At 44.0% G+C, this 16,725-nt stretch overlaps 1 protein-coding gene across 1 annotated transcript in view; it reads left to right on the forward strand.

The window, feature by feature from the left end:
* The window catches only part of mtmr10 (myotubularin related protein 10), a 66,023-nt gene that overhangs the window by 2,708 nt on the left and 46,590 nt on the right, over nt 1-16,725 (forward strand). The window contains exons 2-3 of the mRNA XM_059945836.1: nt 3,157-3,229; nt 14,869-15,011. Of these exons, the coding sequence (XP_059801819.1) occupies nt 3,157-3,229; nt 14,869-15,011 (216 nt within the window). The remainder of the gene's footprint in view (nt 1-3,156; nt 3,230-14,868; nt 15,012-16,725) is intronic.

Below are 16,725 nucleotides of genomic sequence, written 5' to 3' on the forward strand. Positions count from 1 at the left end.
AATTCAACCAACCGCGAATTGCAAAAACCCAGAAGTGTTGTTCGAGCATGTACAGACTTTTTTTTCTTGTCATTATTCCCTAAACAATGCAGTATAACAACTATTTTAAATTGCATTTACATTGTATTAGGTATTATAAGTAATCTAGAGATGATTTAAAGTATATGGGAGGATGTGCATGGGTTATTGTGGATCGGGATCGAAAAAAATCGGAAGTTCTCTTACTAAGTAAGTTGGAACAGGTACATCCGATATTATTAAGCGTCAGTTAGTCAAAAGGTTGTCTTGTATATAGTATATATTTTAGCTTTCTATGCATATAAAACACTTAAGAACGTATGTTTCAGCGCTGGGCTTGGGAACCTTTCCCGAGTGTGAGCCAGTGACAGACTGCTTTCGAGTGCGCTCTCCATCCGTGGCGGGTTGATGTGGAGGATCAAAAACTCAAAACCCCAAAACCCAATAATTAAAAAACCGCGTTGCTTAGTAATAATTGTAGCCTTCATCGGGGCAGGGCCTTTCATACTTTATCCTTTAAAATTGTTCCGATCGTTGACCGACGTAGCCTAATGCTTTTCCAATGATTGATGGCGTTTCACCTCTTTCCGATCACTTTATTATTTCCACTTTATTTTCAATCGTGATTGTAATTATTTTCGTGAACAGAAATACTGCGCATTCAGAGCTCTGGCACCGGGTCCTAATGTCCACTGCACTGAGACAGGTTAAATAAGGTCTGGGGTTCCGCTGGGTCCTAAGATCCACCGCATTGAGACAGGTGGAATAAGGGACTTGAGCATCCGCGAATTTTGGTATTCGCGAAGGGTCCCGGAACCAATCCCTCGCGGATAAGGAGGGCCGACTGTATAGGTTGAGTAAGGTAAGGCACAGCATGGCCTTATGGGCTACGTGGTAGTGTAGTGGCTAGCAAATGATTGATAGTACCAGTGATCAGAGTTCAATTGTCACCACAGATTTGTACGTACTCCCCTTGACCATGTAGGTTTTTTCCAGGTTCTCTGGTTCTTCCTTATTTCCAAAGACTATGGGTTAGGATTAGCAAATTGTGGGGATGGTATATTGGCACTAAAAACATGTCATCAGAACATCCTCGCACTGTTGCTCATTGATCCAAATGACACATTTGACTTTATGTTTCAATATTTTGATGTACATGTGACAAATAAATATCATCTCTAATCATTAAATCAATTGGCAGTAAAGGTGTGGCGGATGAATTCATTGGGGGTTATGGCTTTCTAGATGATTATGTTGAAGATCTGATGGGAGATTAGCTTCATTAGTATAGTGTGGGTGAACAGGAAGGCCTCTCGATGTAGCTTCCTGGATGAAGGGAACAAAGTGTTCACCTGAAGTTGTGATGCTTGATGAAAGAAGGTCAATTAGCAGACATCAGAGAACCAGGACACCAGGGTACCAGTTCATTTTGGAGTTTGTGCAGAAATGAGGAGATGCAGGTACTAGACCAGGTCCCTTATTTGGCAGAGACCTCAGTATAGTATGCAGCAGGCATTGCATTCTTGGAATCAGTAAAGCGAAGGAATAGGAGGCAGAGAGTAAAGATGTGGGTTCTCAGGATCGATTCTGGGACCATCATTTGTAATATCACTGAATGACTTGGACGTGGGAGTCATGATCAGTACGTTCATGGATGACATAAAGATTGGTGGTGGAGTTGTTGATAGTCTGGAAGGTAGTCATAGCTGCAGACAGATATCACTATGTTGGTGAAATGGGCTGAGGAATGCCAGGTAGAGTGTAATCCAGATAGATGTGAGGTGATGCAGTTTTTGGAGTACCAATGAGGCAAGGACGTACACCATGAGTGGTCAGGTCTTCAGAAGTATTGAGGGACAGAGGGATTTCGGAATGCAACTAGATCCTTGAAGGTGGCAGCACAGGTCGACAACATAATTAAGAAGACACCCTGGAATTCTGGCCTTCATTGGTTGGGGATCAAATTCAGAAGTGGAGAGGTTATGCTTCAACTTTATAATATCTTGTTCAGACCTCAGCTGAAGTACTGTGTGCAGTTCTGGTCACCATTGATTGCACCGCAGAGGAGATTCACCAGGACTAGTTATGAGGAGATGGTGGAGGAGCTGAGTCTTTCTCTCTGAGGTGGAGGAAGGATAGAGGTATGAAAAATTATGAGAGATATAGATAGAGTCTGGGTGCTGGGGAGGAGATATGTCTTTACCAAAGGCGATTCTTCTCTCCACTAGCCTGCAGGTCACCCTTGGGCAAGGTGCAGCACGTGCTTAGCCACACCTACCTTCCCCCTGATCAGGGTCACTTGAAGCCATGGGAGCAGATGGTGGATAGTTGTATGAGCAGTTGGTACACATTACAAGTTGCAGTAATGCAGCACAGACACCAGGCAGACAATCTCTGAAGAGTCTTGATAACAGCCAGGGTCACCCATCTTGTAAAGACACTGCCCAGAAAAAGACTATGTCAAAACCCCTTCTATAGAAAACTTCGTCAAGGACAATCATGTTTATGGGACCATGACTGCCAACATCAGACAACATAATGATAGATAGAGCAAACTGCAGGAAAGGTTTCTGCATATCAGAGCTGAATGAAGCAAGAGGCTGTAGTTCGAGGTAAGAGATTTAGAGGGTATTTTTCACCCAGACAGTGGTGAGTAGCTGGAATACACTGATAGTAGTGAAGTGTTGTCTTTGATACGGAAAGAGAAAGCAGAAGAGTTGTGTGATCTAGCAAGGAAAAATAGAGGGCTATGTGAGAGGCAGGGTTAGATTGGCTATGAATAGAGGGCGATGTGAGAAGGAAGGGTTGGATTGAAGTGTTGGTTGAATAGGGCATGAACCATCCAGCTCTCAGGATTCTGCCCCTTGTGCCTGTATAAGGAAGGGAGTTACTGAAGATGACTTTTACCAATGAGATGAGAACTAACATAATGAATTCAGGAACAGGCACAAGAAGTGGAGCTGTTTACCCCATCTTTTTTTACTTGTTTGTATGCATACATTCTCAATCCGTATTGCTTGATGTTTTCATTGTTATGTTGAACCACAATGCCAAATAAAACTGTTGCAGTTCTTAATGACCCTCATTCAAATGTGAAAGATTACATTTTAATTCTAGCTTTTAACTGTTGAACTACAGAAACTTCAGTACAGAAACCTGCTGCTGGAGGAGCATGACATTTCCCTTACCTGTGTGGAACAGGTTGTGGCAGGTATGGTAGCTTTATTTGTTTATCATGGCTCAAAGACCATCATCCTGCCCTTGACAGTGCTGGAAAATAGTAAATGAATAGATGAACCGGAGGTTAATACTCAGCTGTAGATCTGTGTGACTGGTTGCTGGCTTGAGAATTTGTTAAGGGCCTCGTTACTGCAGCTATTGACTGTAGGAGTTTCTGTAATGGATTTAGACTCTGCCACTGTTGTGGGTTCTTTGTTCTCATCATCTTTGTATGAAAAACTTCATCAAACTTTGCTCTCTATGCAGACAGTGCAGTTATTTGAGGCCTCTGTCGATCAGAGTTGTCCACGTGTTGTGTCCTACCTGTTCAAGTGATACACAAGCCTGAGCAGTATGATATTGAACTCAGTGTGGGACTATGGCTCCGGAATTTTCCTTCAGGGTTTGTTCCTGAAAGTCTTCCCCTTGAGTGGGTATAGCTGCAAGGGAGTGAAGATTTGAGATTTTCCTTCTCCTAAGTTAATTGCCGAACACAGCTGATGAGCCCCATCTGTACAAAGCGGCTGGCTTTAAGGCGCCAGTAATCCTCCTTTGCCCCTTCTCCTGTCAGTAGAAACATTTCTGCCAGGCTTAGTAGCTAAACCACACATGAAGACCTGGAACTGGGCTTGGTTGTCAGAGGCATTTAATAGGTAGTGGGAGCTTGCCCCCATTACCACCCTCGGCTATAACAACCTTAAGGAAATGCTATTCTGTGCGCAAGGTAAAGGTTTTACCTTTATGACAGTTACGGGGTCTGTTGCTGGTGTTACAGACTGAAGAGTTACTCTGTGACAGTTACAGGATTTGTTTCTGGTATTACAGGCGGGGATGATACTTTGTCACAGTTAGAGGACCTGTTTCCACTGCTACAAGCCAGGGAGTCACTTTATGACAGTTATTATATCTGTTGCTGGTGTTACAGGCCGGAGAATCACTTTTTGACAGTTACAGGATCTGTTGCCGATGTTTCAGGCTGGGGATTCACTTTGTGTCAGTTACAGGATCAGTTGCTGCTGTAACAAGTTGTGGGGTCATTCTGCAGCAGTTACAGGATCTGCCAATGGTGTTACAGTTGGAGAGGTCACTTTATGACAAATACATGAACTGTTGCCTGTGTTACAAGCCGGGTAGTCACTTTATGGCAGTTATAGGATCTGTTGTTGATGTTACAAGCCGGGGAGTCACTTTATGACATTTACAGAAGCTGTGCTGGTGTTACAGCTCGGAGTCACTTTATGAAAGTTGAAGAATCTGTTCCTGGTATGGAGAAAATCACTTGATGACAGTTACCATATCTGTTGCTGGTGTTACAGGTGGGAAAGTCACTTTATGACAGTTACAGGATCTGTTGTTATTAAAAGCCATGGGGTCATTTTGCAGCAGTTACAGGATCTGCCGGTGGATGATGTTACAGATGAAGAGGTCACTTTATGACATGAACTGATGCCTGTGTTACAAGCCAGAGAATCACTTTATGACAGTTGCAGAATCTCTTGCTGGTGTTACTGGCTGGAGAATCATTTTATGACAGTTACAGAATATGTTGCTGGCGTTGCAGGCCAGGGAGACACCTTGTGATAGTTACCATATCTGTTGCTGGTGTTAGTGGCTGGGGTGTCACTCAATGAGAGATACAAGATCTGTTGTTGGTGTTCCAGTGGGTCTGACCAATGCCTTATAAAGCCTCAGTATTACATCCTTGCTTTGATATTCTAGTCCTTTGAAAATGAATGCTAACATTTTATTTTCCTCCTTAGCACTGACTGAACTTTGAAGTTAAACTGGGAATCCTGTACAAGGATTCCCAATCCCTTTGCACCCCTGGTTTTTGTATTATCTTCCTTTGTACTGTCTGTGCTTTTATTCCTGCCACCAAAGTGCATAACCATACACTTCCCCGCACTATATTCCAACTGCCATTTATTTGCTTATTCTCCCCATCTGATCAAGTTCTTCTGCAGCCTCCCTGCTTCCTCAACACTAGCCATCCCTCCACCTATCTTCAAATCACCTGCAAATATAATTTGAAAAGAAGTGGCCTAAAACCAATGCTTGCAGAACACCACGTACCATCAGCAGTTACCCTTTATTCCCATTCTTTGCCTCCTGCCAGTCAGCCAGTTTTCTACTCATACTAATATCTTTCCTGTAATACCATATTTACTTGTTAACTTGTCTATGCTGTCTGTTATTTTCTTAAAAGAATCCCTACAGATTTGGCAGGCAAGACAGCCATGCTGACATTGGTTTTTTTAATCACATGCCTCCAAGTACTGTGAAACTTCATCCTTAATAATGGACTCCAACATCTTCCCAACTACTGAAGTCATGCAAACTGGCCTATAATTTCCTTTCTTCTGCCTCCCTCCCTTCTTGAAGAGTGGGGTGACATTTGCAATTTTCTAGTCTTCTGGAACTCTTCCAGAAGAGTTTTGAAAGAAAATTGCTAATGCTCCACAATCTCTTCAGACACCTCTTTCAGAACCCTGAAGTGCAGTCCATCTGGTTCAGATGACTTATCTACTTTCAGACCTTTAAGTACCTTCTCCTCTTCTGGCATACTGCTAATATCTACCACAGTGAAGAGTGTCACAAAATATTCATTAAGTTCATCTGTCTATTTGATTGTCCCCCATTACTACCTCTCTGATGTCTTTTTCTAGTGGTCTGATATCCACACTCACCTCTCTTTTACTCTATTAGCTATTCTATAATTTATATATACTGTATCTGAAAACCTTCTGGTACCTTCTTTGATATTATTGCCTAGTTTTCCTTCATATTTCATCTTTTCCCTCCTGGCTTTTTTAGTTGCCTTCTGTTGATTTTTAAAAGCTTCCCAATCATCTAACTTGCCACTAATTTTGCTCTATTATTTGTCTTGCCTTTTGCATTTATGCTTTCTATGTTTCTATTTTCCTACGTTGGCCATGGCTTCCCTTGTCAGCCACTGTTGCCTCATTATCCCTTTGGAATACTTCTTGACCCCTGCTAGTGTATCCTTTCAATCAACCTTGCTCTTCTTCCATGCCTCTGTAATTCCCTTTACTCCGCTGTAATACTGACACACCTGACTTTATTTTCTCCCTCTGAAATTTGTAGGGCGAATTCTATCATATGATCATCATCTCGGAAGGGTTTCTTTAGCTGAAGCTCCCAAATCATTGCATAACACCTAATTCAGAGCTGCAGCTCTGCTAGTAAGCTCAACCACAAGCTGCTCCAAAAAAGCATCTACAAATTTCCTCTCTTGAAATTGTCCGGATCTACCTGCAGCTTGAAATCCCCTATGACTTTAGTAACTTTTCCGTAGTGAATACTTAGCTTCAGTATTCACAACGGAAAGGACCTTGGCAATTGTAGGGATGACTTACAGCGGACTGAAAAGCTTGAGCATGTAGACATTAAGAAAAAGGTTGTGCTGGAGCTTTTGGAAAGCATCAAGTTGGATAAGTCTCTGGGACTGGACAAGATGTAACCCAGGCTACTGTGGGAGGCGAGGGAGGAGATTGCTGAACCTCTGGCAATGATCTTTACATCATCAATGGGGACGGGAGAGTTTCTGGAGGATTGGAGGGTTGCAGATGTTGTTCCCTTATTCAAGAAAGGGAGTACAGATAACCCAGGAAATTATAGACCAGTGAGTTTTACTTCAATGGTTGGTAAGTTGATGGAAAAGATCTCGAGAGGGAGGATTTATGAACATTTGGAGAGGCATAATATGATTAGGAATATTCAGCATGGCTTTGTGAAAGGCAGATCATGCCTTACGATCCTGATTGAATTTTTTGAGGATGTGACTAAACACGTTAATGAAGGTAGAGCAGTAGATGTAATGTATTTACAGCAAGACATTTAATAAGGTACCCCATGCAAGGCTTACTGAGAAAGTAAGAAGATCAGAACTTGGGATCCAAGGGGACTTAGCTTTGCGGATCCAGAATTGGCTTGCACACAGAAGGCAAAGAGTGGTTGTAGACAGGTCATATTCTGCATGAAGGTCGGTGACCAGTGGTGTGCCTCAGGGATCTGTTCTGGGACTCCTTCCCTTCGTGATTTTTATAAATGACCTGGATGAAGAAGTAGAGGCCAGGCAGCATCTATAAGGAGAAGCACTGTCGATGTTTCGGGCCGAGACCATCCGTCAGGACACATTCGTCGAGACTCATGTTAGGATTCGACAGTGAGTCCTGACGAATGGTCTCGGCCCGAAACATCGACAGTGCTTCTCCTTATAGATGCTGCCTGGCCTGCTGTGTTCCACCAGCATTTTGTGTGTGTTGTTTGCATTTTCAGCATCTGTAGATTTCCTCGTGTTTGAAGAAGTGGAGGGATGGGTTAAGAAGGCACATGGTGCCTTCATTAACTGTGGGATTGGGTTTAATAGCCGAGAGGTAATGTTACAGCTATATAGGACCCTGGTCAGACCCCACTTGGAGTACTGTGCTCAGTTCTGGTCGCCTCACTACAGGAAGGATGTGGAAACCATAGAAAGGGTGCAGAGGAGATTTATAAGGATGTTGCTTGGATTGGGGAGCATGCCTTATGACAATAGGTTGAGTGAACTTGGCCTTTTTTCCTTGGAGCGATGGAAGATGAGAAGTGACCTGATAGAGGTGTATAAGATGATCAGAGGCATTGATCATGTGGATAGTCAGAGGCTTTTTACCAGGGCTGAAATGGCTAACATGAGAGGGCACAGTTTTAAGGTACTTGGAAGTAGGTACAGAGGAAATGTCAGGGGTAAGTTTTTTACATAGAGAGTGGCGAGTACGTGGAATGGGCTGCTGGTGAAGGTGGTGGAGGAGGATACAATAGGGTCTTTGAAAAGACTCTTGAATAGGTACATGGAACTCAGAAAAATAAAGGGCAATGGGTAAGCCCAGGTAATTTCTAAAGTCAGTACGTGTTCAGCACAGCATTGTGGGCTGAAAGGTCTGTATTGTGCTGTAGGTTTTCAGTTTCTAACTTTGTCGTTTTTGTATACCTTTTCTATCTCTCATTGTAATTGGTATACCACATTCTGGCTACTGTTCAGAGACCTGGTTATAACTCTCATCAGGGCCTTTTTACCCTTGTAATTTCTTAGGTCTGCCCACAAACATTCTACATCTTCCAATCCTATGTCACCTCCATCTAAAGATTTGATTTCATTTTTTACTGAAAGAGCCATCCCATTTCCTCTGCCTCTCTGTGTGTCCTTTTGATACAATGTGTGTCCTTGAATGTTAAGCTCACAGCTTTAATCTTCTTTCAGCCATGACTCAGTGATGCTTACATCGTACCTGCCAATCCCTAAATGCACACTATCATCTACCGTATTCCGTATACTGCGTGCATTCAAATATAATTCCTGTATTTATCACTGTTTTTGATTTTGTCTCCAGATTACATTTCAACCTATCCCAGTGTCTGCAGTTTTGCCCTATCATCTGCATGTCCATCTTCACAGTCTGACTACACACTGCATCCATTTGTACAGTAAGCCATCCATCCCATCTTCAGCCCTCTCTCTGGTTCTCATACTGCTGCCCCATTATTCCCAAGTTAGCTCTGATCAAAGAACTTCCTCCATATTTACCATATTGTTCCTTATAGTGGGTCCTGATGTGACTTTCCCTTTCAAACTTTAGTCCAATGTTTACATTAATTATTGAATTTTATTGCAACTAAATTGATTACACTTTAGCTTTCCATGAGCTATTGGAGACTTGCTCAGTGCATGAGAAGATCTGTTTTAGTGTACTCTGAGAACAGTATTTGCTCCTGTGCTTTGCCTGGACAGCCACTGACAATAATAAATAACCTATACATTGAGCAGAAATTGCTTTGGTGCTTTTAATCATGGCCCATTTGTGAGGGTAGTAGAGAAACACGGTGGAATGAAGTCCTCTGGTGTGTGCTTTAGTGGTGAGGTAAGTCATTCAGTTGTGGATCTTCAGTCTGTCTCCCACAAGACCCAGTTTTTCAGTAACCCAAGGCAGAAAATCCATTGGTGGTCAGCTGAACATATTAGATGTATTAGGACACACAGGTCAGAATTGTTTTACTGAAGTTACTGCTATCTGACTCAGAAGTTGTAGAAACTAGGAATGTACATCTGAGTGCACTAATAGCAGATCCTACAAAGTGAGGTGTGGGCATGGGTGTGGTTTATATTCTCTATTAATCTCAGTAATTAAAAATATTTTTTCTTTCATGACCTGATCTAATGATGAGAGCAGGCAGAAGGGCATTGTGTTCAGTACAGCCATTATGGATGGAGGGATCTGTTCCTGATCCTGCTCCCTCCTGTCCCTTATGGTGCTCTGTGTCCTCTGATCTAGCTGGTGAGATTGAAGTTGTATCTGAAAGGAGTTTAAACTAAAATTCATTGCAAGTACATATTTAGCTACAACTGGTCCCTTCAGACTAGATTAATAACTGGACATGTGCGTAATTAATATACATGATTATTAATTTCAATTAAATCAAGTATGACATGTGACATACACAGGATGGAATCTGCAGGAAGCCACTGAAATCAATCCATGTTAGGTGACTGCAGCTCAAAGAACCTCAACTCAGTGTGGATGAGTTGGAGACAGATTCAGGCACTGCAGTCCATCAAGGATGGGAAAAGTTACTGGGATCTTTGTTCCTGGAGGCAGCTACAGCCTTTGGATAAACTAGAAATTCCTTGCAGCCAGAGCGGATAAGCAGAGACTGAGAGGGGATCATAAAACAAAGCACAGAAGCATAACGAGGGACCAGATAAGTGAAGAGGAGTATTGTGACAACAGGGACAGATTTTTTTCTCTGAAGAGATGTTCGGTTCCAGTACTGACAGAGAATGTGACTATGTAGGTTTTCGTAAATAAGATAGTAGAAGTGTTTCATGTTTCAGAAAAGCTGTAGCAACTCATTTATTGAACACCATAAAACTGAACACAAAGTGCACCAAAAACTCTTTATGTAATTACATCATCATGGTCAGACCAGCCTCTTAAAGTACAACCCCAACTCAAAGCTGGTGGTTAGGAAAAAAAACATAGAAAACCTACAGCACAATACAGGCCCTTTGGCCCACAAAGTTGTGCCGAACATGTCCCTACCTTAGAAATTACTAGACTTCCCCATAGCCCTCTATTTTTCTAAGCTCCATGTACCTATGGGTGATGGGTGGTACGAAGAGATGAAAAGGAATTGAATTTACTCAGGAGCTGTTCAGCAGCCGACCAGGCAGTCAGAATGAAATCACCAGGCACTTGTAATGGATGTCCCTATACCAAATCAGCCATGGACGACTGCAGGTACTCTTTTGGCGATGATCTGAGCCCCCTTCAGGATCTGTGGGGGCCCAAATCCTAAGGACTTTAGGCAGGGGCACAATTGAAAGCATCCTGACTGGCTGCTCTGAGGGCTTCACTGCCTGGTATGGGAACTGTACTTCCCTCAATCGCAGGACAGAGAGTTGTGTTGTCAGCTCAGTGCATCTGTAGATGTGAACTTCCCACTATTCAGGACACTTACAGTGACAGGTGCGTAAAAAGGGCCTGAAGGATCATTGGGACCCGAGTCACCCCAACCACAAACTTTTCCAGCTGCTACCATCCCGGAAATGGTACCACAGCATTAGAGCCAGGACTAATAGGCTCCGGGACAGCTTCTTCCACCAGGCCTTCAGACTGATGAATTCACACTGACACAATTGTATTTCTAAGCTCTGTTTTATATCTTACTGTACATACTATTGATTACAAATTACTATAATTTGCACATTGTACATTCAGACGGAGACATAACATAAAGATTTTTACTCCTCACATATGTGAAGGATGTAAGAAACAAAAGTTAATTCAATTTAATTCAATAAAATCATTTCAATCATGCCAACATTCTTCAGTCAGTGAAGCCCTCAGAGCAGCCTTTAAGGAGCATAGGCCATTGGACTACGAATGGTACGCTGTGGTGTGATCTAATCTAACACCGAAGTTCTCGGCCTCTGCAGCCCAGAAATTAGATGTGAATAGCGGACCACCGTCAGAGGAAATATCAGATGGGATGCCAAACCGAGCAACCGAGGTACAGGTCAATGCCAAAACATGTTTATGGCCATTGTTGATGCTGGGAAGATGACCTCTGGCCACATGGTGGTATGGTCCACCATGATAAGGAGTTGCGTGAAACGTGGGAGGAGGTGGTGGTGGGGCGGGGGGGGGGGGGTGGAGAGGATCAGTGGGGCCCGCATTGACATGGTCAAACTTTTCAGGGACCTCAAATGTTGCCAATGGTGCCTGAACATGATGGTTAATGCATTCCAATCACACATGTCCTTACGAAGGCTGTACCACACAAACTTTAGTGCAACCAGTGTCTGTGAGACCTTACAGCCCGGATCTGAGAGGCTATGAATGGAGTCAAAAACAATACATCTCCAGTTTGGGGGCACGATGGGACAAGGGCAACCAATTGAGACATCACACAGAAGAGAAATCCCAGCTTCCGCAAACTTAATGTCCGCCAACTGCAGGCTCATGACTGCTGTTCAGTAAGCTGGACCTCTTGGTTGCTGCCATGCTGGCTTACCCAACCCCTAAGGCCTCATGGCTGGCCATGAAAGGCAATCAGCCATGGCATTATCTTTCCCTTTGATATGTTCTGAACTCAGATATGTAGGCCAGGTGGTGTTGCTGTCTTGCTGAACAATGGTTTGATATTTTGGCCATTGCATGCATGAGGGGTTTGTAGTCAGTGAATGCAGTTAACTATCAACCCTTTAGACGAAAACAAGAATGGCAGACAGCCAAATAGACACGAGGATACTGACAGTCAAACATGCTGTACTTCCTTTCAGGGGACAGAGCTGCTATCTGAAGAAGTCAAGCAGCTGCCAGACATCTCCAAACAACTGTTCATGAACAGCATCCACAGCGTAGATTGAAGTATCAGTAGTAATGGCTGTGGGAGTGTTGGGGAGTGGGTGCTCCAGTAGGTTCATGTTAGAAAGAGCTTGTTCAGTGACATCAAATGCCCTTGTCATGTTCTCTGACCAGTCAAGCATTTGATTAGGAGTATTGCTTTTAAGCGCATTATACAGGTGGAGCATAAACAAGAGAAATTCTGCAGATGCTGGAAATCCGAGCAACACAAACAAAATGCTGGAGAACTCAGCAGGCCAGGCAGCATCTATGGAAAAGAGTACAGTCAACATTTCAGGCTGAGACCCTTCAGCAGGATGAGAGAAAAAAATGATGAGGAGTCAGAGTAGAAAGTGGGAGGAGAGGTGGGAGAAACGCAAGGTGATAGGTGAAACCAGGAGGGGAAGATGAAGTAAAGAGGTGGGAAGTTGGTTGGTGAAAGAGATACAGGGCTGGAGAAGGGGGAATCTGATAGGAGAGGACAGAAGGCCATGGAAGAAAGAAAAGGGGGAGGAACACCAGAGAGTGCAGACAAGGAGATAAGGTGAGAGAGGAAAAAGGGGATGGAGAATGGTGAGGGAGGGGTGGGAGTGGCCGTTACCAGAAGTTTGAGAAATTGATGTTCATTGCCATCAGGTTGGAGGCTACCCGGATGGAATACAAGTTGCATAGGGAGCAATTCCTGCAGAAAGCTGAAAGTGGGCAGTGGGGGAGAGAAAGATGTTCTTGGTGGTGAGGTCCAGTTGGAGGTGGCGGAAGTACAGAGATTGCATCTGGATGCAGAGGCTGGTGGGATGATAGGTGAAGATGAGAAACCCTATCCCTGGTAGGATGGCTGGAGGACGGGGTAAGAGCAGAACTGCCCAAAATGGAAGAGATGTGGTTGAGGGCAGTGTTAATGGTGAAGGAAGGGAAGCCCCTTTCTTTGAAGAAGGAGGACACCTCCTTCATTCTGGAATGAAAAGCCTCAGCCTGAGAGCAGATGCAGCAGAGATGGAGGAATTGAGAGAAGGGGATAGCATTTTGACAAGTAATAGGGTGGGAAGAGATATTGTCCAGGTAGCTGTGAGAGTCTGTGGGTTTATAATAGGCATCAGTAGATAAGCAAACACAAGGAAATCTGCAGATGCTGGAAATTCAAACAACACACATAAAATGCTGGTGGAACACAGCAGGCCAGGCAGCATCTATAAGGAGAAGCACTGTCGACGTTTCGGGCCGAGACCCTTTGTCAGGACTAACTGAAAGGAAAGATAGTAAGAGATTTGAAAGTAGTGAGGGAGGGGGAAATGAGAAATGATAGGAGAAGACCGGAGGGGGTGGGATGAAGTTAAGAGCTGGGAAGGTGATTGGCGAAAGTGATACAGAGCTGGAGAAAGGAAAGGATCATGGGACGGGAGGCCTCAGGAGAAAGAAAGGGGGGGGGGGAGTACCAGAGGGAGATGGAGAACAGGCAAACAACTAAATATGTCAGGGATGGGGTAAGAAGGGGAGAAGGTGATAGGTGAACCTTGGAGGGGGAGGGGATGAAGCAAAGAGCTGAGAATTTGATTGGTGAAAGAGACAGAAGGCCATGGAAGAAAGAGAAAAGGGGGTAGGGAGAGGAGCACCAGAAGAGGCAGTGGAGGGGGGCAAGGAGATAACATGAGAGAGGGACATGTGGATGGGAAATGGTGAAGTGGGAGGGTGAGGAAGTATTACTGGAAGTTTGAGAAATAGATGTTCATGCCATCAGGTTGGAGGCTACCCAAAAGGTGTTGTTCCTCCAACCTCAGTGTTGTCTTATCCTGACAGTGAAGGAGGCCATGGATGGACATATCGGAATGGAAAATGGAATTAAAATGGGTGGCCACTGTGAGATCCTGCTTGTTCTGGTAGATGGAGCGTAGATGCTCGGCGAAGCAGTCTCCCAATCTATGTCAGGTCTCACCAATATACAAGAGGCCACAGCGGCAGCACTGAACACAGTATATGACCCCAACAGACTCACAGGTGAACCAAGCAACACCATTTTGCTCCCAAAACTTCGGCAGTTTCAAAGTGACTGCATTGGCCGACATGTTCAATAACTGGAATCATCACAGATTGTAAGAAACAACCCATTGTAAGTTTTCACAAATAAAACAACAGAGGCATTTTTAAAAAAAGTTTCAAAAAAGCTGTAGTAACTCATTTATTGAACACCAAAAAAAACGAAAAACGAAACACGAAACACGCTAAAAAACCCTTTACCTGATTACATCATCACATCAGACCAGCCTCTCAAAGTGAATGGTGGTGGTCATGAATGATGAGCATTTCCACCAGTTACTTTACCCTACAACTGACTTGAATTCAGTATTGTATGGAAAACTGCAGTGTGCTCCAGCAAAGGTGAGGAAGTCCCTCAAGCTTAGGTTGACCATTGCAACAGTGCAGGGAGCCACAGAGTCCTAGTCCATTGCAAACTCTGATCTCTCTCATACTCACTTTATCCTATTCCTTGCCTCCTCTGCAACTTAAAACCAACTTTCTTTGTTTCCCAGTTTTGCCTCAAAGGGTCATTGACCTGAAATGCTGGTGCCTTTCTGAAAGTCTGAAGCACTCTGGTGGGATTAGAGTCTGTGTACATGTGTAGTAAAGAACAGACTGCATTTCGCTATTAACTTGTGAGTCTTCCTGTGTCAGTCATTCGCCAGGGACTGTATTTCGTCACTGTTGATTATGTGTTCTGATTCCCTTTGAGTAGTGAATGCTGCAAAGAAGAAGAGGAAAGTTCTGGGACCCAACCAACACCTGAAGTTTAAACCCACTGAACTGATCATTTATTGCAAGGATTTCCGCATCATCCGGTTCTGCTTCAATGAGTCAGATCCACAATCTGCCCGAAAGGTGAACATTGATGTTGGGAGGGTGTGGGGAGAACAATGTGTTTTCTGTTGTGGGGTGGGGAATGTGGTTCCCGGGTGTGAAGGTGGGGATATGGTTAAAGTGAACCCGGGTGTGTGTGACTGGCTTTCGGAATGGCTTCCTGAAGGTCACATCCAGGAGTTGATGCACAGGCTGCACTGTGCAGCTGCTCTGATGTATGGCAGCCATTGTGCGTCAAATACAAGTGACTGTATGAAGAGTGAATGGTCACTACTCTTCATAGAGTTATTTGTGTGGGAGGACGGAATGCTTCCAGTAGCATGCACTCTCCTCCTCAGGGCACACTGTCACAGAGTCTTTCCTCTCTTGTCCCTGTCATGGAATGAGCAGCTGCCTAAGTAATATTTATCTCAAACATTAATGCTGTAATGTTGGTGGTGTTTTCCAAAATCTCTTGGGTCCCTGTTCTTTGGAGAACAACTTCAAATCTCTCCATCCAAATAGAGGTTCTCGACCCAGGACATCAACTGATCATTTCCCTCTATAAATGCTGCCCAACTCACCGTGTCCCTCCAATTGTTGGCTTTTCCTTCATCTGCCGTCTCTTTCATCTCTGCTACCTGGGCAGGAGCAAGTTCAGTTGCATGTCAGTTCTAGCGACGTAATTCTCGCTACATCTGCAAGGAAATCTATGATTTTAAAACTCTAGATTTTTTTAGATAGCAAATGATTTGAAGGATCTGTAGTTAGTGCGGGAGAGCAGCGCTGAAAAGATTCATTGTGATTATATTGAACAGTAGAATTGATGTGAGGGGCTGAATGGCTCCTCTACCTTTACAACAAAGGTTTCTCCTGTCCACTTGAGGATGCTGGTACCATCTGCTGCTGGGGCTGCTGGATCATGAATTGGGTTCCATCTTGACCTTGGCTGTTTATTATTTACAAGCTAAATGCAGCCTATGTGTGATTCCAGCATGGTACAGCCCTCACCACCATCTTCAGAAGGCAGTGCACAAGTCGGCAGCATCCATCTCTAAGAACCCTAACCCTCCCAAGACACACCCTCTCTCTTTACTACCATCAAGGAGGAGGTATAGGAGCCTGAAGACCCATATACATTTTAGGAAGCAGTGTTTTAGGAATGGCTTCCTCCTCTCTGCCATCTGGTCCTTACTGTATCGATTTTTGTAATTTGTGGTTATTTCAATGTTTTGCACAGTACTACTGTAACAAAACAGCAGATTTCACGCAAATACCACTGATAATAAAACTGATTCTGATTCTTGCAGAGCCAGTCCTGCTTTATTTGTCTCTGGACAAATGCTGTCTTCCCACCAAGTTTTGACCAGCTCTGTTGTAGCATGGTCCCTGGTCACACAGGTTGAGCACTGCCTGGTATGGTTTGGTTCTGAGTCAGGCTGTTTGGAAGGGTAAGCACTGTACCTGAGTACCGACTCCCAGAATCCTGAATACAGCAGTAGGCAGGAGTACAACAGATGTATGGGCGAGAGGCCAATATGGGATGTGAAGTGACAGGATGGTTATCTTCACAACAGTTGTGTTGCGTATATCTGCGGGCTGGAGTTGTGTTGGGTATATCTATGGGCTGGAGTTGTGTTGTGTATATCTTCGACTGGAGTTGTGTTGGGTATATCTACGGGCTGGAGCTGTGTTGGGTATATCTTCGACTGGAGTTGTGTTGGGTATATCTACGGGCTGGAGCTGTGATGGGTAT

This window comes from Hypanus sabinus, chromosome 21, assembly GCF_030144855.1.
Source record: "Hypanus sabinus isolate sHypSab1 chromosome 21, sHypSab1.hap1, whole genome shotgun sequence".
Classification (NCBI taxonomy): domain Eukaryota; kingdom Metazoa; phylum Chordata; class Chondrichthyes; order Myliobatiformes; family Dasyatidae; genus Hypanus; species Hypanus sabinus.